The 24,033-nt window shown below is 24.7% G+C and overlaps 3 protein-coding genes and 3 non-coding genes across 9 annotated transcripts; 4 read left to right on the top strand and 2 right to left on the bottom strand.

Annotated features, from left to right (window-relative positions):
• Nucleotides 1–1,142: 1,142 nt before the first annotated feature.
• On the top strand, nucleotides 1,143–1,775 carry LOC112683157 (zinc finger MYM-type protein 1-like). The gene is made up of 2 exons (XM_025554058.1): nucleotides 1,143–1,581; nucleotides 1,662–1,775. Exons 1-2 carry the CDS (start codon nucleotides 1,216–1,218, stop codon nucleotides 1,773–1,775), a joined length of 480 nt encoding a protein of 159 aa, XP_025409843.1. The 5' UTR covers nucleotides 1,143–1,215.
• Nucleotides 1,776–2,097: 322 nt separating this feature from the next.
• Nucleotides 2,098–4,475, top strand: LOC112683145. 3 transcript variants are annotated; one of them, XM_025554049.1, is made up of 5 exons: nucleotides 2,098–2,172; nucleotides 2,249–2,396; nucleotides 2,636–2,886; nucleotides 4,032–4,195; nucleotides 4,365–4,475. In XM_025554049.1, the coding sequence occupies exons 1-5, from the start codon at nucleotides 2,170–2,172 to the stop codon at nucleotides 4,366–4,368; spliced, it is 570 nt and encodes a 189-aa protein (XP_025409834.1). In that variant the 5' UTR covers nucleotides 2,098–2,169; the 3' UTR covers nucleotides 4,369–4,475. The 3 variants fall into 3 exon arrangements, with proteins under 3 accessions (XP_025409834.1, XP_025409832.1, XP_025409833.1); XM_025554047.1 differs by lacking the exon at nucleotides 4,365–4,475 and having other exon boundaries at nucleotides 4,032–4,313; XM_025554048.1 differs by lacking the exon at nucleotides 4,365–4,475 and having other exon boundaries at nucleotides 2,119–2,396; nucleotides 4,032–4,313.
• A 3,410-nt stretch (nucleotides 4,476–7,885) lies between these two features.
• Nucleotides 7,886–10,387, bottom strand: LOC112683143 (ras-related GTP-binding protein C). 2 transcript variants are annotated; one of them, XM_025554045.1, is made up of 8 exons: nucleotides 10,040–10,387; nucleotides 9,379–9,530; nucleotides 9,093–9,321; nucleotides 8,843–9,020; nucleotides 8,585–8,724; nucleotides 8,363–8,505; nucleotides 8,139–8,296; nucleotides 7,886–8,042 (listed from the first exon to the last, which is right to left on the bottom strand). In XM_025554045.1, the coding sequence occupies exons 1-8, from the start codon at nucleotides 10,040–10,042 to the stop codon at nucleotides 7,930–7,932; spliced, it is 1,116 nt and encodes a 371-aa protein (XP_025409830.1). In that variant the 5' UTR covers nucleotides 10,043–10,387; the 3' UTR covers nucleotides 7,886–7,929. The 2 variants fall into 2 exon arrangements, with proteins under 2 accessions (XP_025409830.1, XP_025409831.1); XM_025554046.1 differs by having other exon boundaries at nucleotides 10,123–10,387.
• Nucleotides 10,388–11,645: 1,258 nt separating this feature from the next.
• On the top strand, nucleotides 11,646–11,717 carry Trnad-guc. Its single transcript has one exon. It is a non-coding gene; the product is annotated as a tRNA-Asp (tRNA).
• A 1,292-nt stretch (nucleotides 11,718–13,009) lies between these two features.
• Trnad-guc lies at nucleotides 13,010–13,081 on the bottom strand. The gene has a single exon. It is a non-coding gene; the product is annotated as a tRNA-Asp (tRNA).
• A 5,010-nt stretch (nucleotides 13,082–18,091) lies between these two features.
• Trnad-guc lies at nucleotides 18,092–18,163 on the top strand. The gene has a single exon. It is a non-coding gene; the product is annotated as a tRNA-Asp (tRNA).
• Nucleotides 18,164–24,033: the final 5,870 nt, after the last annotated feature.

Here is a 24,033-nt window from a genome sequence, read left to right as displayed (position 1 = left end):
TCCAAAACCGAATTCTGCTCTTGATTCACTCTCTCATCGCACCAATCTTCGAACTAACATTAAAATACTTTTACAATTATTCGCCACGTTACCAGTTACCTCTTTAACTCCCGAAAGAACGTTTTCAGCACTTAATCGCTTAAAATTTTTTTTAAGAAGCACCATGTCGGAAAACAGACTGAATGGATTAGCTATGGCTAATATAAATAAAAAAGAGCAATTCGATGAAAGTGAAATAATAACTGAATTTACCAGAAATTCGCCTAAGAGGATGCAGCTATCAGAGTGGAGCAAGTGACTGAACACTGAAACCAAAATTATTATTATTATTATAAATTATATATCAATAAATATTTTTAAAACTATACTAAAATGCTTGAATTATGTTTAAAAACTTGGTGGTAGATGGTGGGGGGGGGTTAAGTATGAATTCTCATATCCTCTCTTACCTTACTTATCCAAAAAATGTGGTTAGCCCCCCCATTTAAAAATCCTGGCTACGCCACTGACCCACCCTGTAGCAATTTATGTACACTGTTCAGTACATGTGTTAAACTTGGTGGTATCTAAATCATGTAGCGCGACTCAAATAAGAGGCTGTTTAGGAACTTTAGGGATAGTCTGCGATTTCTCTATTTTTCCGAAAAGAAAATCAATTTTTCAATTTCATATTAAAAATTCATCAAAAACGTCCACAAAAAAGTCGTTGAAAAAAAACTTGCGAAACTAGATGGATAGAACAGTTTCACGCAATAAACGATTTTATGGAACTTTATGAGTATGTCATTGAAGAAGCATTGGATACAATTTCGGAATGGGACGATAACGATACTTCGAATAAAGCAAGACGTCTTAGAAGTTCTATTTTAGATATAGAGTTTGTGATATCATTATTCGTACTAAACAAAGGTTTCAGTATAGGTCTACCACTTTCAAAGTTTCTACAAAAATTAAACATCGATCTTAAATTGGCTGTACAATTAGCAAATGATATACAAAAAGAATTACAAAAACTTCGAACACACGCCGATGAATTTTTCAAGGAAATATTTGAAGAAGTTAAAGTAGCAGCCGAAAAATTTGATATTGAAATTAAAATTCCAAGATTAACAAAAAAACAAACTAATAGATGCAATATACCATTAAATACTCAGGAACAATATTATTGAGCATCAATTGTTATACCTTATCTTGACAAATGTATTACAGTGCTAGATGAAAGGTTCAATGTTCATCGATCAATTTTATCAGGTTTCGATTCTCTATTTAGGGAAAATGGTCCCATCCAAGATATTATACTTCTTTCAAATAAATGTATTGAAGATTTACAGAAGGAAGGATCTCAACATCAAATTATTGAAGCAGAATACAAATTATGGCAAAGAAAACTCATGCGAACAACAGAGAAACCAAATAATGCTCAAGGGGCTATGGCTATATGTACTTAACAAGTCAATTTATTCAAATATATTTAAACTTCTTCAAATCTTAGACACGCTTCCTGTTTCCTCTGTAACAAATGAAAGAACATTTTCATATTTAAAAAGAATAAAAACATATCTAAGGAATTCCATGTCAGAGGTAAATTATTATAAACTTAAATAATATTCTTGTTATTTACAAATTACAATTAAACACTTTGTTTATTTTTTTTTTTATAGGGAAGATTGAACGGTTTAGCGGTGTTATCAATAAATAAAAAGTACTTAATAAAACCAGAAGAAGTTATTGAAGAATTGACGAGAAAAAAAAGACGTTTACCTTTTTTATTATAATATAACTATTAATTTGTATTAATAAATTATAATAGTAGTGAAATATAGATAATATAATACAAATAATATAATTATTACATCAAAACTCGTGTTTTTTTATATTAAAAACTTTGGTCCTTAATATTTAGACCCCCCCCAACAAAAAATTTGAAAATACGTCACTAAATATACTAATTATTTAGTGAAAATCAGTTCATCAAAGTTTATTTTAATCTCAAAATTTATAACTTATTGCATGGTAAGTGATAACAATGATTATCACATCTTGATAACAAATAACAAGTGTAAATATTATTATCAAACATTTTTTTTTATCAGAACATGGTCTTTTAGTATTGAGTGATAAAACCTCATATCGATTAAAATTTTATTTTAACAGTCGAATAAATACTGTATGGTATAAATACATTAGAAACAATAACTTGAATTTATTAGAATATTTTTGATTTTTCGTAACGAAAATTTTAATTTAGATTGTTAAAATGAATGCCGAAGAAAGACGAGAAGCAAGACGTAGGAGAATATTGCAAAATTCCGAAACCAGGCTTAAAAAAATCACTACATTAAGTACAAACGAAAATTTGTTAGATGGACAATCAGACTTCATAAAAGACGAATGGGGTAATAAATAATTTTTTTTTTTTTATATTTATTAACAAATGAATTAGCTATTCATAATATTTATTATTTAACATAAGATTATGTTTTTTAAATAATTCAACTATTAAATATTCAAGCACATTTGAAAATTCTTATCTCTTTTATAATGTTAATTGTAAAAAATTAACTTAATAGTTTTTTACAATTTATCTGAAAATAGTTAGAAAATGATAAAGATTTTTAATTTTTTTTATTTTCAGAAAATAGTACAATGAATCCTGTATTATCTGATTGGCCTGTTCCAAAATGTAATTTAGATACTGGAACATCAACAACAATTCTTGAGGAGAAACGTGTTTTTAACTTTGAACCAAATCATCTTAATACAAATTTACATTCCAAAAATGTTACTTATAAAATCAAATGTTCACCCATTACAATTTTACATATAATATTATCTCAAATTGTTTTAGTATTATTTTACTATGACTTAGGATTTTTATTTGGCAATGTAAGTTTTCTATTATTGAATATTAAATTATTGAATCTAATTACAGTATTTAATGTTACAGTATATTTTAAACTTTTAATTTAACAAAGAAATTATTTTTTGAAACAGATGGTTAAAAAAATAAAATAAAATTAGCAACCAAATTGATCTTAGACTTTAAGTTCTTTATTTTCAGTCTTATAACATAATCTAGATTACTGTAATATTAGAGAAAACTATGAACTTCATGGCAAACCATTGACATGAAATTCATATTCAAAAGAATTTCAGAAAGGTAAAAGTATACCAAAATAAATCTGTAAATATGTGATTTAAAATTGCAAAACTTTTTTTTTTTTTTTTAACAAAATTTTATATTACGCTATCTGTTACAATTAATGAACAATAAGCTTAAGCGATAAAAATATAATAAAATAGACAGAAGAGACTGAGGGAAATTGCAAAACTTAACATATAAAACATACTTCAATTTAAATAATTTAATTTAATATTTATAATTATTTTATTGGTTACCAAATATTTGGATTTTAGTAAAAATTGTAATTTAGTTAACCTCAAAGATTTCATACTGCTTAATTAAATCATTAAATTATATTATATATATATATATATATTATATTATATTATATTTTAAAACTACATTTATAAATACTACACTTTTCAGAATATTTTTTTTTCAATTAAATATTTATCATTATATTCTAATTAAAAATGATAATACTTCCCTAAAGTTGTATATACATATATATGTGTATGTATGTGGACGTGTATTAGTGATTAGCATCTAGTGTCTGTATCTTACTCATATTTATTTAAAATTGACTTTATTGCACGAATAATTATTTCTCGAGTATAACTACTCAATTTTTCTTGATTCTTATACATTAATTTATTACACGAATAGAATACAGTTAATTTATACTGGTAACTATATCTTAATTTAAAGTGAGTTAAATTAAAAAATACTATATAATATAATATATATATATATATATATATAAAAATAAATATTTGTTTTTCATTTATTTATAATTTAAATACTCTATTATTTTATTTCATGAATATTGATATTGGTTTAAAATTTGATCATTGTTTATTCTAGTTAAATCTTTTACCAACTGACTGAATATTTTATTATTTTTTAGTCTGTTGTGGTACCATTTTTGTTAAGCATTGTACCTGAGTTATATACATCCAAAGAACAACATGATAGTATACACATGGTTATGTTATTGATGCTGGGGCTTTCTCAGAATTCGGCAAAATGGATATCCAGGTGTATAAAATTGACAAGCGTAGTGGGAAAAAGGTTTTGTATATATATTTTTTGTTTTGTATGTTCATATGCTATGTTAACACTTATAAATTTTGATATCAAACACACCAGTTCCATAACATAATAAAAAATAATTTATTTTTATTTTTAATCATTTATTGTAAATTTTTTTTTTTAATTATATTATTTTTTACTATTATAGTTGACTAAAATGTTTAATGGGCCTTATTATTTGGATTACGTTAAATGAATTATTGGAAGCTTGCAATTATTACATTTATGATGTTATTGGTATTTTGTTATTATTAATACTTGAGTTTAGATACAATAATTATGGAAAATTGTTAAAAATAAATGTATATTTACTATATTTACTATACATTTAACGAGATGGTCTTAAAGGCCCAATAAACCCACAAAAAAAAAAAAATGTATATTTTTTAAGAAGTTTAATTACTATTAAATATGTAATTAAACATATTTATATTATACATTAATACTCAAATGACTGCATACGAATTTCATCTAAAAATATATTTATATAAACTTAATGGAATTACTTTGTTATGATTAAGAGTTATCTGAAATGCATGCAAGTAGATTTGTAGAACAATATACCATAAAATTAAAATTAAATAAAAGTATCTTAAGAATGGACATTTGGAAAGACCTTATATTTTGGTAAAATAAATACGATATTTGAATCAAATTTTAAAATAAAGCAATGGTAATAATCAGCCAGCAAGACTTCATATACTAAGAATAGAGTATGTATAAAATTTAGTTAAAAAATACCTAAATATACACTTAAATATAAATTATTAAATTTTACTACCCAACAAAGCCAAAAAGCCTTTGTATATTTCTAGGAACCCAGCCATGTACATCAATGGTACTGAAAATGTCTATTAGTTCTTGTTCATCCAAAACTAATTTAACTATCACAGGAAAATAGTTTGGAAAGCTTAATAATCTAAATGATTTTATGTCCCTGCTCATTAAGGAAGATTACTCTATCATTAACCAGGTTTATGAGAACAGCGTTTTCCCATAAACAGTCCAAAAGTCATATTATGATAAAAAAAAGACAAGTTCAGATAGTTTCATGGTTTTTGTTAAATTTTAAGAAATTTTTTAATCAGCAAATAATACTGAAATTTCTTCATATGCACTACACTATTTAACTGTTCCATCCCAGTGTTTTTAGTACAATTTTCTATTTAAATACATTTGTTGATAACAATTTTAAGAATACTGTAGGACTGACAACTAAAATTATGTGACAAACCGTTAGTGTTGTCAAACTAAATCTGTAATTATTACTAGATGTAAATGACCAACATTTTATTAAAATATTTTTAATATGCAAATATATAGTTTGTAATTAAGAAAATATACCCATTGTTCAACAAATACATGCAAAAACTTATTGAAAATAAGTTATGAACTTTTTTAAACGTGTTAAAAAATAATTTAAAAATATACATGTACATAAAATATGAAAGAAGACATATTAATATTGTATATACACCACTTTAGAAATTAGAACTTATTACACTGTATAACAATGATTTTGCTGATATTTTCAAATATGTAAGACCTTTGACTATCTGACAAAATGTTTTTATAAACAGAAAATGACCTCTCCACATCTATATAAACTGAAAGCGTGAGGGATTTTAAGAAACTTGACCTTAACCATTTTAATTTGTATATAAATATTACAGTTATAATAATAATTTAATATCAACAAATATGATTAATATAATAGTAATATTTAATTATTATTATTATTACTATTTTTTATATATATTATACGCATTTATGATTTTTAAATATATCAAATATGCAATTATATGCTAAATAAGTTTGCTTATTTGGAATCTAGACTTCATGAATAGAGCTTTTATTGTAATCCAATATAAATCTAGCTGTGTTAATAAAATATGTAGTCATGAACATCCAAGCTCTATTTATAACTAATAATATATTCTTTGTAATTTCATCCTATTTATAATATAAAAAACTGATATCTATTTAAAATTTAATAGTCTACTTACTAGTATGTCCATGTTATTTAATTTTTAATTGTTTTCATAAGTATTTAATACTTTTATATTTAATTATAAAAAATTAATATTTTTTTTATATTTCATTGATCTGTATTTATTTATTTTTGAAATTTAATAATGCTTGGTATTTCAATGTATTTTTTTTATCTTTTAATTCTGTCTATTAAGTAAATTATGATTTTAACTACACATCCATTTTATGTATATTGTTCATATTATATAGTTTTGTTAATTGATAATAATAATTAATTCACAAACTTTATTCTATGTTGTCAAGTTATTGTAATTCATAACTTATAAATTATTATGAAATATCAGTGATAATTTTGTTTGGGATTTTGATGGCCTCAAAAGTCTTTGAAGGAAAAAAGTACCAAATTAATACCTTTTGATATTTCTAATTTACCACAATTGTATTTTATATAATTATAATCTGTACTTTTTAGAAAATTAGATAAACAACTAAAATATGAGGCTTTTAAACAATTAATAATAAAAATATGAATATAGTTTTGAATTTTAATATAAATTATTATATAGATGTATTGGATATTCTATAGTCAAATGTCTAAAATTATGTGTAAAATGAGTTGTTTTCTAGTATTTTACGAAAAACATTTTATTATTAGATAAATAAATGCAGAAAAATTAGTTTTGAGTTGTACTACTAAAATTAATGCATTTTAACATTATTATATATATTAATTTAATTATAAAAATAATAAATATTAATCAATAGTTTGTATTATGATCTTTTGGAATTTATCAAGTATTTAAAATAAACAATTTTTAAACTACTAAAATGTTTATCTAGACCACTGGTTCCCAAACTGGGGGACATGTGCACAACATTTCTAGGGAAGTGCAAGCAGTTATTATGAAATACAACTTTTATTGATTAAACTATTTTTATTTTAAAATGTAGAAAAAAAAATTAATTGACCAGTTCTCTTTATCCATCCTCTATCAAATATTGAACCAAACATAAAAAAAATGTTATCAGCGTTAACCTCAATTAACATTAATTATTAATTTTTTTATTTACTATTATTAATATTTTATAGTAATTTATTACTATAATATTTCACCTTAATTGATTGTTCCATTTTATTATTTATTATTATTTATATTTTATAATTATTATCATAAATAAAAAAGTAATTTTGAATTATAATTTATTTGTAAAGTACCCAAAAAAAGTTGACCAAGTTTTTCAATTTATAGAAGGGGACACAAAATGTTTGAAAATCTATAAAGTAGAATAAAAGAGGTTGAAAACCACTGATCTAGACAATAAAAATAAATAAATTATATTATTTTTTTTTACTTTTGAGAACTATTGATATACAAAAAATAAATATGAAATAAATAAAACTGCAAATTTATTTGTATTTTTAAATGTAAAAATATATTACATAATATGATCAGTTAATGTAAATCAAGATTTAACAATATAGACATAGCATAAATTCATATAACAAATGATTTGCTCAGGTTTATTATAAAATACTAATACCAAAAATCTCAATAATAATGACTAATTGTTTTTAATTATATCATCTTAATAAAATAAGATTTACAATTGAAATAACTAATTACAAATTTATATCTCTAGAAATAATATATTTTAGTATTATAATATTAAAATAAAAATGTCTTGTCTTAAGACTTGATATTAAAATATAAAATTATCCATTATTTAAGTGATAGTAACTTATTAAACTGAAAACTCTCTTTTTCTTTTTCTTTCAATTCAAATAGTCTGTGGATACCTTTTCGTAAGATCATGAAATTATAATCTATAATTCCTATGAATAGAAATAATATTATTTATAAATATATTACTATATTAACATATATAATGTATATGGTTAAGAGTATGTAATTTGTAATCTCTCACTCACTTTGTTTTTCAAAATTATCCTCTCGTAATATACATACAAGCGCTAAAAAACTGCACACTTCTCTTAAATATAAAATTGTACCATTATTGAGTTTAATAAGACTTGAACTTTGGTCATCAAAAGCTGGATCGTTCATAAGTCCTGGGTCTTCTCCTAAACTGTACATGTTTCAATGTATTTTAAAAAGTCCAAGTTAAATATTTTATTTATAGTAAATTGCTTACCCATAAATATTTGATAAATCTATCACAACATCAATCATATCACAGCAAAGTTCATAACTTTGCATGTCAACTGGCGATGAATCAGTTGCAACATATATTTTAGTTTTAACATCAAATAAAAAAGCTTTTTCAATTCCAGAAGTCTGAAAATCAATAAAAAATTAATTGATAATTGATTAGTGTATTCAAAAGAAATATGAAAATTAATAGAAATTTTATTACTGAAATAATAATATTGAGAAAATTTTCAAGAGTTGCATACTGAGGAATCATTTTTTGTACAACTCGACTAAATGCTTCAAATATGCTATGATCATATATTGACGTCAAATGGAAACTAATATATATTTTTTGTTCGTCTCCTATAAGGAAAATTGCAATGATCACAATTTAATAAATAAATAATATCTAATATTTATTTTAATAAATACTAAATTATATGGTGATGAAACTATTTTCAATAAAAATATAGTTTATTACCAGAATCTATAAGATCATCATTAGCTCTTTGGTGGATTTCTCGTTGAGTCTCCATTTTGGTATCTTCTGTGAGACCATCAACTTTATGAATAAAAACTTCAAATTTTATATTATTATTTACTTTGTAAGCTTTTGTTACAACTGAATGTAAACGGTTCAACGCACTAGCTATAGCATCCTATGCATAAAAATAATATTTTAACTTAAATTTCATAATTTATAGTATTTTTTAATGTGATAAATTATTTACTTGAGCATCAATCACAAATATAAGTGATTCACATCCTTGAAAAATAGATTCTGCTTCATATTCAGGATCGGTAAAATCAAAATGACCAGGAAAGTCACAAATTTGGAAATTGACAAATGCTGAATTATTTACAACATCTTTTAACATTGAATTGTTACTGCCAATAAATAAAGTCTCATTAGGAGACATTTTTTGAAATACTACTTTTTGTATAGAAGTTTTTCCACTCCTGTAAAAATGTATAAATTTATAAAAAATATTAATTTTTAGTTATATAAAAATGTACCCTCGTAATCCCATAAGCACAAGACGTGGTAAATCCTCTTTTTCTGATTCGGCATCTTCATCAGATACAAATGGATTGTATTCATAATGTTTTGGTAAAGAACCAATATCAAAATTAGTGTTAAAAGATTCATCCTCAACTCGATTAAATGACTAAATAAATACATAGAAAAAAATTACACAAAATTATAAGATTAGTCACATCAAATATTTTAACTTTTTATCTAATTATGGTAGACATTTAAGTACATTTTCCCAATAGGTCATTATAATTGTAATGGTATATAAATATTTTAAAATATGTATTAATATTGTTTTAAATTAATTTTTTTTAAATATAAACTCTAATTGTTATTTAGGCAACAAGTTAACTTAAATAAGCTTACATTAGATATGCAAAAATTTTTAACTTCTTCTTTAAGTAAAATTAATCTTTTGATTTTTGACAGGAATTTTTAAAATATATCATATAACCAACATTTGGAGATTAATTTAAAATTTATAATAGTTAAAATATTCATTAGTTACAAATTGTACTGGCAGTTTTGGTAAAATATGAACTTAACGAATACAAAAGCAAATTTTATTAAAGATGGTAATCGTATAAGAAATCAATTTAAGTGGTGTTTACTTATCACAGAATATCAAATGTAAATACATACCATTATTGCTTAGTATTCCGTTTTAAATAAAATATTTATCTTAATAGGAAAATAATATAACTTTCAGTGGACTAATCACATACTTGAACAAAAGTCCTATGCGAAATGATCGAACTCGGATATTTTTATAGTTGTATACGAATTAAATTCAAATGGAACAGCGGAAACGCAAGAGTGGTTTTCTACGGAATGGTTGTTTTGGTTTAAAATGATTACAGAACGCTTCAGTTGATAACATTTAAATAATAATTCATATAATATACGTGCCGTACAAGTGTATAACCACAGAATAGTTGAATATTCATATATGTCTGTGGTACAACCTCAGAATATACGTTCCGTCTTATCAATTATCGTCTAAGTATTTACCCATGTGATCGTATTGTACTATACCACGGTTTAAGATATACCTAAAGTATAGTAGGTAGGTTAGTATACTACTGGGTCTATGGTTAGTACCTACATGGTTAGTATACTAAGTATAAAGCCGGGTTCACACTACACCGTGCCGTGTCGTGTCTTCTAGAATAATTATCTCTGATTGGTTGAATTATATTGTTACATCAAAGTATACTGTATAATAAATCACAAGTTACCTCACTAACCAAAAGATACCGTGAAGTTGATTTTATCCAACTTTTGAACGTGTGGTTACCGATTTTTATAGTAATAATTTAATATTCAATGATAACATTATTCATAATAACAAAAGGCTCGGAAGGTGTTGCATTTGCATGATTTTATTGGGATATTTATTCAATTTATTGCTAAGTAACCTTGAAATTATTTTCATGACACTATGAAAAACCTAATGGGAACATTTTGAAAGAAAATTTTAAATTTCAAACTATTTTATTTTGTTTTATCTTCTATATTTATACTTAGAAATTATGTTTAGCTTAGTAAAATATACTAACAACATTTTTACTGTTATATACCAGTATACTTAATAAAATATCTTTATTTATGAACATTATTGTGTTAAAAAAAAAATTAAGTGCATATTTTTGAAGCATATTTGTACTTTTTTAAGCGCAGAAGTGCATGTATATTTAGTACTTTTAAGTGCATTAAGTTCCGAGTCCTAATATTAATATAATGCATATTGTCTATTATATAATTTAATATTTATCAGTTTTTATTTATTGAAACTTATGAAAACATTTTATACCTAATAAAAAAAACTCTCGAAAATATGTAATATTAAAATTTGATAACATCACCATAAGGTATATATTGGTATCACACATTTTCAAAGCACACGGTCTGGTAAAATACACGTTACGGTGTAGTGTGAACCCGGCTTGAACCCAGCTTTAGTCTTACTTTGTGCATTAACCATAGACATATAAAGATATCATAAAAATGTCTTAAACTAATAAACAGTTATTATATAATATTGTATATTGATGTATTATAAATTACTGTATCTAATAATTTTGGTTAAATTTAATTTGATTGTATACATTTGTTTGCTTAAAGAAATTGATTAAACTTGTATTATGATCAAAAGTTCTTATTTCTTATCAAAAGAACATAAAAAAATATAATTGGAATAAAAGGTTTTTGATTAGAAATGTAATAGTTTTTTAGCACTTCAGTATAATCCTCGGTAGTATAGTGGTAAGTATCCCCGCCTGTCACGCGGGAGACCGGGGTTCGATTCCCCGCCGGGGAGGAAACTTTTTGCTCAAACTCGTAGTTTTTTTTAATCTTCAAGTAAATTGATTTTGAGTTCATTTTTTGAATATTGTTGTGAATTTTTTTTATTAATACAACATTTAAATATTTTTTTTAGATTATTTTCGCACATCAATTATAACAATTATAATTAATGTAATAATTATAATTTGTGGAAATACAATGTTTCCATATTGTACTATATAGTGTAAACACCATAATTTACTTTATAAATCACATTTATAATATTACATAAATTCCTAAAATTATAAAATCAATTAATACTACTGTAATATGGTGTCGGAGGATATTTTTATATGAAATTAGATGTTTCTCGTTTATTATTCTTCATTGTTTATGGTATTTTTAGCTTATTTTCTATAAACTATTACAATTCATTTAGATTTAAATATTTAACATTAAAGCATCGATTTTAGTGTAAAAATAAAGTTCAAAAAAACCATGCACCATATTATAAGTTTTATGATTATATAACATTGACTTTTAATAACTAAATTATCACGAGAATTTTGACAAATTTAACTAACATAAAGCTGTATATTACTCATATGTTGTATTGTTACAATATTATTGAATATAATATAAAAATATTATGCAAGATTGTTAAATAATTACATGTATTTGGCGATAATTTAATAGGCTGTCGAATAATAATAGTCCAATTGAGCTTAGAATATATCAGTTATAGGCTAATTTTTGTATATACATATACAAATTTACATTTCTGAATTTAAAATGGTATAGCAAAATCTAATTTTTAGTGATTTTCTATATATAATTTTAAATCTATCATCATCATATTGATGAGAAAACTTAATAATCTTAAAAAAAGTGTTAACCATTTTACTAACGTATCACACATGGCTTAACAATGTGTGTAAGTAACCCCACTACATTGCTATTGTTGAAACGTCAAGTTCCAAAAGCATGAGGTACGCACGCAGTTCGATTTATTTAACAAGGTGTCTTCAGGAAACATAAATCCACGGTTAGGTAACTGTCATCCGAAAAAAAAAATATTAAAGTGAAATGGTAATAACAGTTGCCAGAAAAACTCTTGAGTGATTGATTAATAATAAAAAATTTTAAAAAAAATTGCAAAAATTAATTAGACTTTTCAAATTATTATGTTGTTACTTAACATATGAGTTAATTTTTTTTAAAAAAAAAAAAACATGAGAAAAAGTTGCGAAACATAATCTTTTTCATATTACCTTTGTTTGAAATATGTGTATAAAATATATAAATAAAAAAAGTGCAAAAATTTTCCTCCCCGGCGGGGAATCGAACCCCGGTCTCCCGCGTGACAGGCGGGGATACTTACCACTATACTACCGAGGATTATGAATATGAGTAAAAAATTTTTTTTATTTAACCCACACAATTATTTATTATTTTTTATTATTATTATTATTTTTTATTTATTATACAAATTAGCAAATCACACATAATAGGACAGAGGAATCACGATTCAAGATTCATGTTGGAAGATTCTAATCTTTCTGTCGTATACCGGATCCCGGTTTGGTTAACGGCGACCAATAAAACCCGTAGTATGAATGGTCGTTTTCAATCGCAATTTCATGTTCGTCGAAAAAACGGTATTGTGAGACCTATGTATGTTGCATCAACGCATTATTTGGACGTACGTCATCCAGAGTAGGGCATTATTCGAATAAAGTCTTATTTTGATGATTATTTAGATAACATTTTATTCGAATAATCGAAAAAAAAAATAATTCGTATATTTTATTCGAATAAATATCTAGACAAAATGTTGCCCATCTTTGACGTCATCACTACGGACGCCGACGTGCTTAGTGCAGGCGTGGATCTAAAACTAAAATTGGGGAGGGGGGTCATTTTTTCGAAAGTACAAAAAGATAATACACAATTACAAAATAATAAAAGTAAATTATCAATTCAAATTAGAACGTTATGAATATAAAAAATTGTTAATTTTTAAAATTAAATAACAAAGTTCAATTTTCTTTGTTTTATTTTTCCAAATTTAGAAATATTATTATCAACATTTATGGGTATATTCATGTGAGTATTGAGCAAAGGGTTATTTTCCTGTATTAGACGAAGCTATGTCTTGACACGCTTGAGAGTAGATAATGATCGCATTTATAGTATTTTTTAACAAGTTATTAGAACCTAAATTAGCGAATAGCGGTACCATAGCAAGTATATGGTACCTAAAATATTATATAAACATACGGGTAACGGATTGGGAGTAACAGAATTGGTTCCCGTTTGAAAAAGGTATTTTATTAGGTATAGAAAAATTGGTTCCCGTTTGTGTACGGGTTAGGCGGGCCAGTGCATAGAGAGCAAAAAACAAAATTTTAAATCTATATGTATGGCATATAGACATAATTATTATATCGATGAGATAGAGTATAGAAATATAATAGATATTATAATAGATTACTAGAGACTAGCAAATTACTAGCAAACAGGAAAGAAATAACAAATACTTGGAAAATTGTAAGATTGAGTTCAGTAATGAGAAGATTACGAGAATTGTATATTTAAAGAAAGTTAGCTTTAAATTTGTAAATCAACTATTTAAAATTGTATATATTTTATCATTTTTTTTTTAACATACATTAACGCACATTAACCAAGCCTACTTTAAAGTTGACAGTAGCCTGTCAAATTGAGAAGGAAAATGTGCGTTATTAAACGGAAACCATTTCGGCTATACCTAATAAAATACCCTTTTTTAAACGGGAAACAATTCAGCACGTTGGGTTGGAGCTCGGGAATCAATTCAGTATCAGCCAACGGATTGACAGTAATCTTATCTGAGATAAGTTATCTTTCCGTCGAAAGTCGAACACTTAAAAAATTCCGCAGATTTACTATTATATTTATATTTATTCACCAACAATATTATAGTCTATCAGTAAGTTTATAATCACTATTAATATTCTTAGAAGTTGGATGGTGAAATTATGATTTTATGAACAAGTGGTGATGTAGTTTAAATACATATAAATATAATATGTTGTATAACATTTTTATTGTAAGAAAAAATCTAATTAAAAAAAAATTAAAAATTATCCATGTTTTAAAATAATACGTATTTTAATTTTTAAATAAACATGATGGACCTAATCTTGACGTTTTTTGGGGGGGGGGTCATGATCACCATGACCCCCCCTGGATCCGCGCCTGGCTTAGTGGGACTCATACTGTGTGAATTAGAGATGTTAAGTTCGCGAACGAATAGTTTATTTGAACTATTCTGAACTGTTTCAGTACCTGTAAGTTAACAGATCACAGTTTAAAAAAAATTGGTAGCATTGTATAAATGAAATAGTTCGCGAACTTCCTTAAAAATTCTCTGTGATTCGTTGTTTGAAACAACGAATTTAACTTTTAACCCTGTAAATGGTAAACAGTTGTTTACAATTAGATAACAAATACATAATTGCCCATAAGTAGTGTGAATTACTACTGAACTGTGTATTGCTGTTCTAATAGTGATAAAACGAATAGTTCATTGTCAAACAATATCAGTATGATCAATAAAATAAGTAAACTACGTGAACTTAAGAATAGTTCATTTGAACGAACTGTGTACTAATGAACTATTTACAGAAATTAACTAAACTTTCCATCTCTAGTTTGAATAGGTTTTCACGTGGATCCGGTCAATTTGACGTAAGACATTGCACGGATACGACATTTAGACGAATGTTAATTCGACACGTTTTATGATACTATATCACCACTCGATAAAAAAATACTTCGATAAAAGTTACATGTATTGCAAGACAATCATGATGTTTTTTATTGTATATAAATATATCTACTTTGATTTTAATTTTTATTGTTATAAATGATCAATTTCATAAATTGTATCTTAAATGCTGTCCGTATTGTTAAACGTTCATCATTAATTATAAATCACAATACAACACCAGTACACCAACGCAAGATATTCGCTGAATATTCAATGAGACATGAACGTAACTACTCTTAGCCATTGTTCACATTTTTACAAAATTTAATTATTTTACTCACATATACCTAATATTTTTTAATATCGTTGTTTATTTGATGTCATCAGATGAATACAACCAAACACGTTGAAATGACGCGACTCCAAATTACTTATCGTCAAGATTGCGTTGAAAATCAGAAATCATAAAGTATCGGAAATTTTGTCTGAATCCTCACAAATGGGTTGTAGTTTATTATAGGCTGGGACTAGGGGGTCCCTCAAATGTATGCCTTGAGGCCCGTGTGCGCGGCACACTCTACACGCCCGGTTTTTGCGGCACTGGTCGCACATTTTTACGCACATTTATAGAACGATAATTGCGTTAAACCGATCGACGTATACATTTCTATGTCGACTGAATTTAGTAGCCGCAAGACATATGCATGTACCGATGTATCTGTATGCAGTGCGAATTAGTTGGAGTGTTACATTTTCGTTAAAACGTTTTAATATGTGGACTATTACAATGAGATACTATAGTTCGACTAAATTCACTTAAGTGCGGTGTAGTAGAGGTGAACACTGAAATTAACAAGCAACAACTGCGGTAATTACCATGGCCCTTAGGCTCTATATACACTCGTACAGTTCTTGAAATCATGTATTTAAAACCCGAACCCGTAGGTGGTTGGATTGACAGTTTTATGGTGATTTGTTCTTGTATTTGAAATACTTTAACAATGTTTCAAGTGAAAAGTTAAAATTAAGTTCTTTAGTTGTTTGGGTCGGATTCTGTTAAATCGTGAAATTCCCGTAAAACATGAAAAAACGATTTAATTAATTATTCTAGTAGTTGGCTGTGTTGAGACTTATCTAGATAAAAATATTGATTATCTATTATTTTATTTTTTTAGATATATAAATGTTATCTATTTATTAATCTTATATAGATGAAAATTTAAGTTTTCCATTGTTTATTTATCTAAATATTTTTTTATGTTTGATAATTAATTAATATTTTGAGTGTTTTGGGGATTCGTGATTTTGCCGCATATCGCCTGTATAGCTACAACAAAAATATTCAATAATGAACATTTGAAGTTAAAATTAATATGATTGAAGAGGTACCTATACATTTTTTCCAGATTTCGATGAACATTTATTTACTAATGAGTATTGACCAAATGTAGCTATTATTTAGCGCAGATATAGTTATATATATGTGAATGTAATTGAGAAATTTACCAAGAAAACCATTTATAATAATGACAATAATAACTTTTTAGGTAATGGATAACAATTAACGATCATTGTCGTCGTCATTTACTGTTTCTCAACGAAAACTATTAAAATCATTTTGAAAATAAATCTTTTGATTTTTATATTCAGGTTAATGTATTAAATAACGTATAGAAAATTTATTTTCGTTAATTTTAAGTTGACAAACTGTAAAATATTGTGACATGCTAAACGGCCCAAACGGATAAGCCCGTTACCATCCACCACCAATAACCGTTTGTCGATCCTTTACGATACTGTCGTCTAAAGTGTTTTCTACTTTTGTAAAATATGAAACAGTTCTTGGTATCCACGTCTTCTACAGACTAAAATGATTTAACAAATACTATTTTGTTCTTAAGTCATACAAGGCTACATTAATTTAAATGGACATTTTTTATGTCATATAAAAGTATGTTTTAAAATTTTTTTAACTCTTCGTGAATCATCCAATTGATTTGAACAATACAGGGCCGTATTTAGGGGGGAGTTATAGGCTGCTGTTGCCCCGGGCGACTAATTTTTCATATTTTCAATATATAATGATCTAATATTTTTGAAGTGAAACTTCTTTACAAAATAAAAAGTGTATCTCAAAAAAAATAATGTACCAATATTGTCAATCACGGCGTCAACACACACACACACACACACACACACACACACACACACACGACATTGCCCTTAGAATGTTTTTGTGTACACCAGCAACGAATTGTTCTTCAGAAAGATCTTTTTCGACTCGCAGAAATTTTTATTTGGTATAATGAAGCGTTTTTTATTGTTGCCCCTGGTGTCAAATTCCTAAAAATACGGCTCTGGGTGTATGAATTTTATAAACTATTTAGTACAATATTGTATAAACACTAATTCAATAAAATTACTTCAAATTAAGGAGTTTTAACTATTTATTCGTTAGATTAATTTATGTTAATGTTTCAACTAAAATTTGTATTTTAAATTTTATTCATCGCATTCAAACATTAATTTTGTTATTTTAACAACCCAAGTATTTACAAGACGAGGTGTAATATATTGACATATTGTTTTAAAATTAAATGTTATTCATACAAGTATTAATTGAAAAATTTAACTTTTGTTAGAGTTTAGTACATTCCTCGGTAGTATAGTGGTAAGTATCCCCGCCTGTCACGCGGGAGACCGGGGTTCGATTCCCCGCCGGGGAGGAATTTTTGCATTTTTTGTGTACGTATCAAACAGAAGTAGTGTGGGAAGGATTATGTTTCGTAAATTTTTCTACGTGTATAATTTTTTTTTTTTTTTTTAAATAATTGACTCATAAAAACATAATGACTTGAAAGGTCTAGTCACTAGACTCAGTATTCTTGACTAGTACTTAATTTGAATAAGCACTAGACTCTAGTGCTTATTTAAATTGAGTACTACTCTTTAAATCAACATATTATGTGGCTGATTTATTTTTGATATGTAATATTATGATTATGGACTCAATTTTAGTATTCACATATTTTATTTGTATTTTGACGTTGATCTACTTCGGAAAAGTTTGTGATCTAATTATTTTTACAATTACACTTAGGATAATATTTGAATAAGATAATATTATAAATTGAACCTAAGCCGTTGGCGTGGTAGTGTATCAGATTTTATAAGAATTATATTTCACTATTCGTTATTTCTATAGTTCAAAAAATTATGTTGGTTAGAAATCTAGAATATTATATAATATGAAAAAATATAAAATATTGAAGTAACTTTAAAATTCTTAATTGTATAGTAAAAAATAATGTAGAATCATTACATTTAACTCATTAAAAACATTACAAGAGAAGTCTCATTGACTCATATGACCATATGAAACATAAAATAAAAATAAATACTTATACATTTTTCAAATATTTCAAATATTTAAATACGTATATCTAAAAAAAATTTGGTAAAAATATTGTTAATAACAAATAAAAATCAACTCAAAAGTAAAAAATACAAAAAAAAAAAAACTCTTAAATGAAAATACATAAAAAAAAATCAAAGTTAAATTTCTATTATTTTGTATACGTAATATAAATCGAGTTTATAGTATTGTTTTATACCAATAGAAAAAAAAAAATGTCATGTCTACACTATCATAACTCCAATTCAATGGTATGCATAAATATTTTCAATGGGGGAGGGGGGATTATATTTAAAAATTATTCATATACATAATAAATTTTGTTTATTTTTTTCTATAGAATAATAATTAATTTTTTGGGTTTTATTCTCAACTCATTAATTACCTCTTCTGGAGACAAAAGAACAGCACTATATGTAGTTAACCAGTGATGTTAAAAGTTAAATTTTTTGCTTTATTAATTTTTTGAATAGGAAACGGGTAAAAAACAGTTGGAATCCATGAGTTGGTGAGAACCTAAATAATGGACAGTAATGCAATTCACAATACACAGTTTAAATTATAATAATTGTAATTACTTACTATGTATTTTTAATAATCAATTATTATCCGCTTTTACAAACATACCAATATCATTAACTCAAGATATAACAGTGTTTGAAGATGTTGTACCTGATGTACCTGATGTGCCTATAACAATTATTAATAAAAAAAAAATACTATTTTTTATTTTATGATTTTTTGTAAACAATTTGGAGAAAATAAAAATATTTTTATAATGCTCAAGACGTTGTATTTTTTTATTTTTAAGTATATAGGTACAGGCATTTATTTAGTACCCGATTTCAGTTAATATTTTGTAATTTTATTTTTCATTATTTTACTATAGGTATTTTTTGTAACTCTGTTTTTACATTCTGTTTTAATATGGATAGTTTTAATAATGTTTTATTAGATATAAGTAATGTTAATTTTATTAATTAATTTATATAAATACGCTTAATCGGATAAATGGTAATAGTTTTAAATTATCAGTTTTTCTTTAAATATTAAAACTATTTAATGTAATTCTGATGAATTAATCGTCTTACTCAGTTCTATAAAGATAAAAATTTTATATTATTATTTTAAATGAAACCTAGTTAAATTAAGATTAAGATATTTCGTTAAATGGTTATTTTTCGTTTAATTCGCTTAGGTCAAATAAAGCCAACGGCTTACATATTATTGTCAATGATAATAAATCTTAAATGAATTAAGGATAATAGTTCTAAAATGAATTTAATCAATGGTCGTAATTCATTAGAAATTTCAAGAGGTTTTAAAAATATAGTCTTAAGAGTTTATAGGTTAGGTTAGGTTTATAGGTTACCTTAATTAGGTTTCTTTTATAGGTTATTAATATTTTTTTAAATATTTTCTTCCTTTATCTTTCTAAATACTCAAGCAAAATTAAATTTATTATTAGTGATGGTATTAACATTGATATCCTATCATCAAATTTATTATCTACTTACTATTTAAATTATTTGGCCGAATTTGATTTTCAATCGTATAAAAAAATCTTGCCTTGATCATATATTTGTTAAAAATGTTGATGTTACAATAATTAAATCTATTAGTTATTTTAAAATGTAGTATTATGAAGAATTTTGCTACTATTCTTTAATTTTCTGAATTATACAGTTACTAATCAAATTTTGAATCCATTAGTTAAAAATCGTTTCGTGTAAACAGATTAACTTGTTAATATGAACACTGAGAGGAAGTTTTAAATATTAACTCTGTTGATAAAACTGTTGATTGCTTAAAATCTTAAAAATTACAGAATTAATTAGTTATTCATAAAAAATAGTTAAATGCAATCAAAATTTTAAGTATAAAAAACAGAAACAATGGATTACGAAAGGCTTAATTATTTATATTAGACGTAAAGATAAACTGCATATTACTAAAAATAAAAGGTCAATTGATACCAATTTTTGCAAATTTTATTTTAAGTTTAGGAATTTATCACAAAAGTTAATTAAATGTGCTTGCTATTGATTTTTTCGTAATCAAATTAAAAAAATAATGGTAATTTAAGTTTAATTTGGAAAATTATTTATGAAGCTGTTAGTAAATTTATCTCCAACGAGTTAAATACATATTTGATAATTTTAGTAATTAAATTACTGACGAATGTGGTATTGTCAATTATTTTAATGAATAATTTGTTAATATTGGTAAGCAAATTTCCAGTGAAATTAATAATAAAAAATCAAATTATTTAAAGCAGAATTTATTAAATTATAATAATTTCTTTTCCAACTCTTTTTTTATTAAACCAATTGGATAGCATGACATAATTGAACATATTTTAAAATTAAAGGATTTGTGTTTTTTTTATATTAATGATTTATCTAATGTAATAAAAATACTGCTTCTTTATTTTTTTACTAATTTATATTATTTATAATCTTGCTATTTCTAATGGAATGTTCCCTTCAAGTTTTAAAAAAATATTAGTTGTTTTATTAATAAAAAAGGATGGTAAAATATTGTATAATAAATACCTTTTGCATTAAATTTATCGATTTTAAAACGTTTGAAAAATATCTTACCAAATATATGGTGAAATGTCATAATATCCCATTGTTGTGAAAATTGGATCCAAAAGATACTTTAAAGAATTATTTTTTTAATTTTCCCAGTTATATTTCCATTATAATAAATACTTGAATGCAATAATGTTTATTACATGGCTATGGGTTCAATAAACAAAATCGTTATTATATATAAAGTTAAAAATCAGAAAATTTATATTTTCAACCAAATTAAAAAAATTTAAAAATTTGAATAAATGTAAATAAATATAACTACGCTCTGAAACATTTTAAATTTGATTTCTAAAATCTGTAAAATATGTAATACTATGCTATTTTACATTATTTACATTAAAAACCATTTTCTTAATTAAGTGTGATTTTATAAAAAAAATTGTATTAAGTGCTCGATTTCTTAAATCCATTATTTAAATTTACAGTTTATAATTTTTAATACATTTAATGTAAATTAAGAAAATACACGTCACATTTATAAGGGTTTATTTTAGTAAATTTATTAAAATTTTGAAGAAGTTTAATTATGATTTGAATACATGTAATATATATTTTTGTAATTCATATTTCGATTACAAGGGTTAAATAATAGTTTTACTTAAAAATGGTTTAAATAGATTATAAAATTAGAAAGGTCAAGTGATATTATAATGGAAAAATAATAAATTGTATATCTTTTTACGGATGTGGTTTACGTGACTATCATAAATATTATTAGTTACCTCTTATCCATTTAATGTTTCATGTAAATTATGATTACCGATGTGCTATGGTTATTACTATTATTATTATTATTATTATTATTATTTTTTTGATATAAAACAACAAATATCGTTTAGTTAAACAATTTCTTAAAAATTAGGGACATCAAAAAATTTTCATGGATTAATCAAAGTTTGTGTATTTGCTTATTGCTAGAAAATGATCGTTTCTGAATAAGAGCCAAACGAAATTTATAAAAAAAAGAATGAAAATAACACCAATATGTTTCTTTATATGACTGATGGGGGCAAGTATAAATAGTTGTGTTCGTATAATCTTCAATTAAGGTTTTCCGCAGTATTTTCATTTAATTTAATTATTACAGCGGCTCCGAGGTTAACAGAAGAATTACCAGATTGGCAATAATGTTAAGGGTATATTTGTGACTTATTATACTCAGGGGAAGTAAAATCAAGCATTATCTGATCGTTTATATTGTACCCTACAGGAAAAAAATCCTGCGTATAAATGGGTCACGGAAAATCAGGGGTTACGCCAAGAGATTGGAGTAGTTTTGGTGCGATAAGTTGTTGGTAATAAAATATTAGCGTGAGCTAAGTGAAATATTGTATATTACAATATTATAGTTACAGTATTAGTGGGCAGTTATCCAAACGTTGAGTCATCATGTTTTAATTGATTCGGTAAGTTTAAAATAGTTACGGTGGACCATTCTAACATTTCCGGACTATTGAAGAAAAAAAAAAAATGTCCCTGAATAATGACTAAAAAATTTCCAATTTTTTATTGTTATTAATTGTAAATCGATATAAACCGATAGATTGCAAAAAATTAGGAGTAGAGACAAAATTATAAAAAAAAAAAAAAAAATGTATAAACATTTAAATATAATAGATATCAAGATTGAAACCGTATAAAAAGGCTCAAAATTTAATTCCAATATTGCTTTTTAGATACATATTTGTTCTTAAAAATTTTAAAATTTATAGTTTAATTATATTATATTATTATATATAGAAATTCTGTACTGGTTTATTGTCATTTTATTTTTATCTAAATCGATGATTATCTTATTTAATTTTAAAAATGTTTTATTAATTTTTATTCATTCTTAAAGATTCTTTTTTTTAATCTGGAACGTAATTGTTGAATTACAAAAAAAAAAAACCGTTTACTGAAAGGTAATTTTATTTATAGCATTGTATAAATTTTTTTTTAAAAAAAATATTTTTAGTTTCTTTCAAGTAATTCATTTTATTTGTGTTTACATATAAAACAAATGAGTTTATATTTTATTAAAATATTTATATATGAATATAAAAGTAAAATAAAGGTTTAATTTGCTTAGAAATGTTAATATAGTTTAGTAATGATTGATTATCAGATGCAATAGTAGAATATTTATATAAATGTGATAAATTAAATAATTATTTCAATAATACAGTTCGTAGTTAGAATAAAAATTGTGAAATCATATAAAGTTATTAGAATAATAATAAATATAATTTTGAAATGTTTTAGGTAATTGTTTAAATTATTTTTATATAGGCATAATTAGATTATTTTGTGTTACAATCATGTTTTCTATGATTGTGAAAATAATTTTATTAAACGTATATTTTTTATTTGTTTTTTGATCGGGATTTTTGTATGGTTATAACGCGGGCAAGCTTTATTATTTATTAATATTTTGGCAGTACGCTGTAAGTAATATTTATTTTTAAATTATAATACGAATTAATTTTTAGTGATTACGATTTTTAAATTAAAACTTAATTAAATTATAATCCAATGCTTTATATTTATTACCCTAACGAGGCATCAGGTATACTGGTATCGATACGAGAAGCAAAGAGTT

The sequence above is a fragment of the Sipha flava genome, unplaced genomic scaffold, assembly GCF_003268045.1.
Source record: "Sipha flava isolate LNK unplaced genomic scaffold, YSA_version1 220_pilon_pilon, whole genome shotgun sequence".
Classification (NCBI taxonomy): domain Eukaryota; kingdom Metazoa; phylum Arthropoda; class Insecta; order Hemiptera; family Aphididae; genus Sipha; species Sipha flava.
This window is presented reverse-complemented; position numbering and strand designations above follow the sequence as displayed.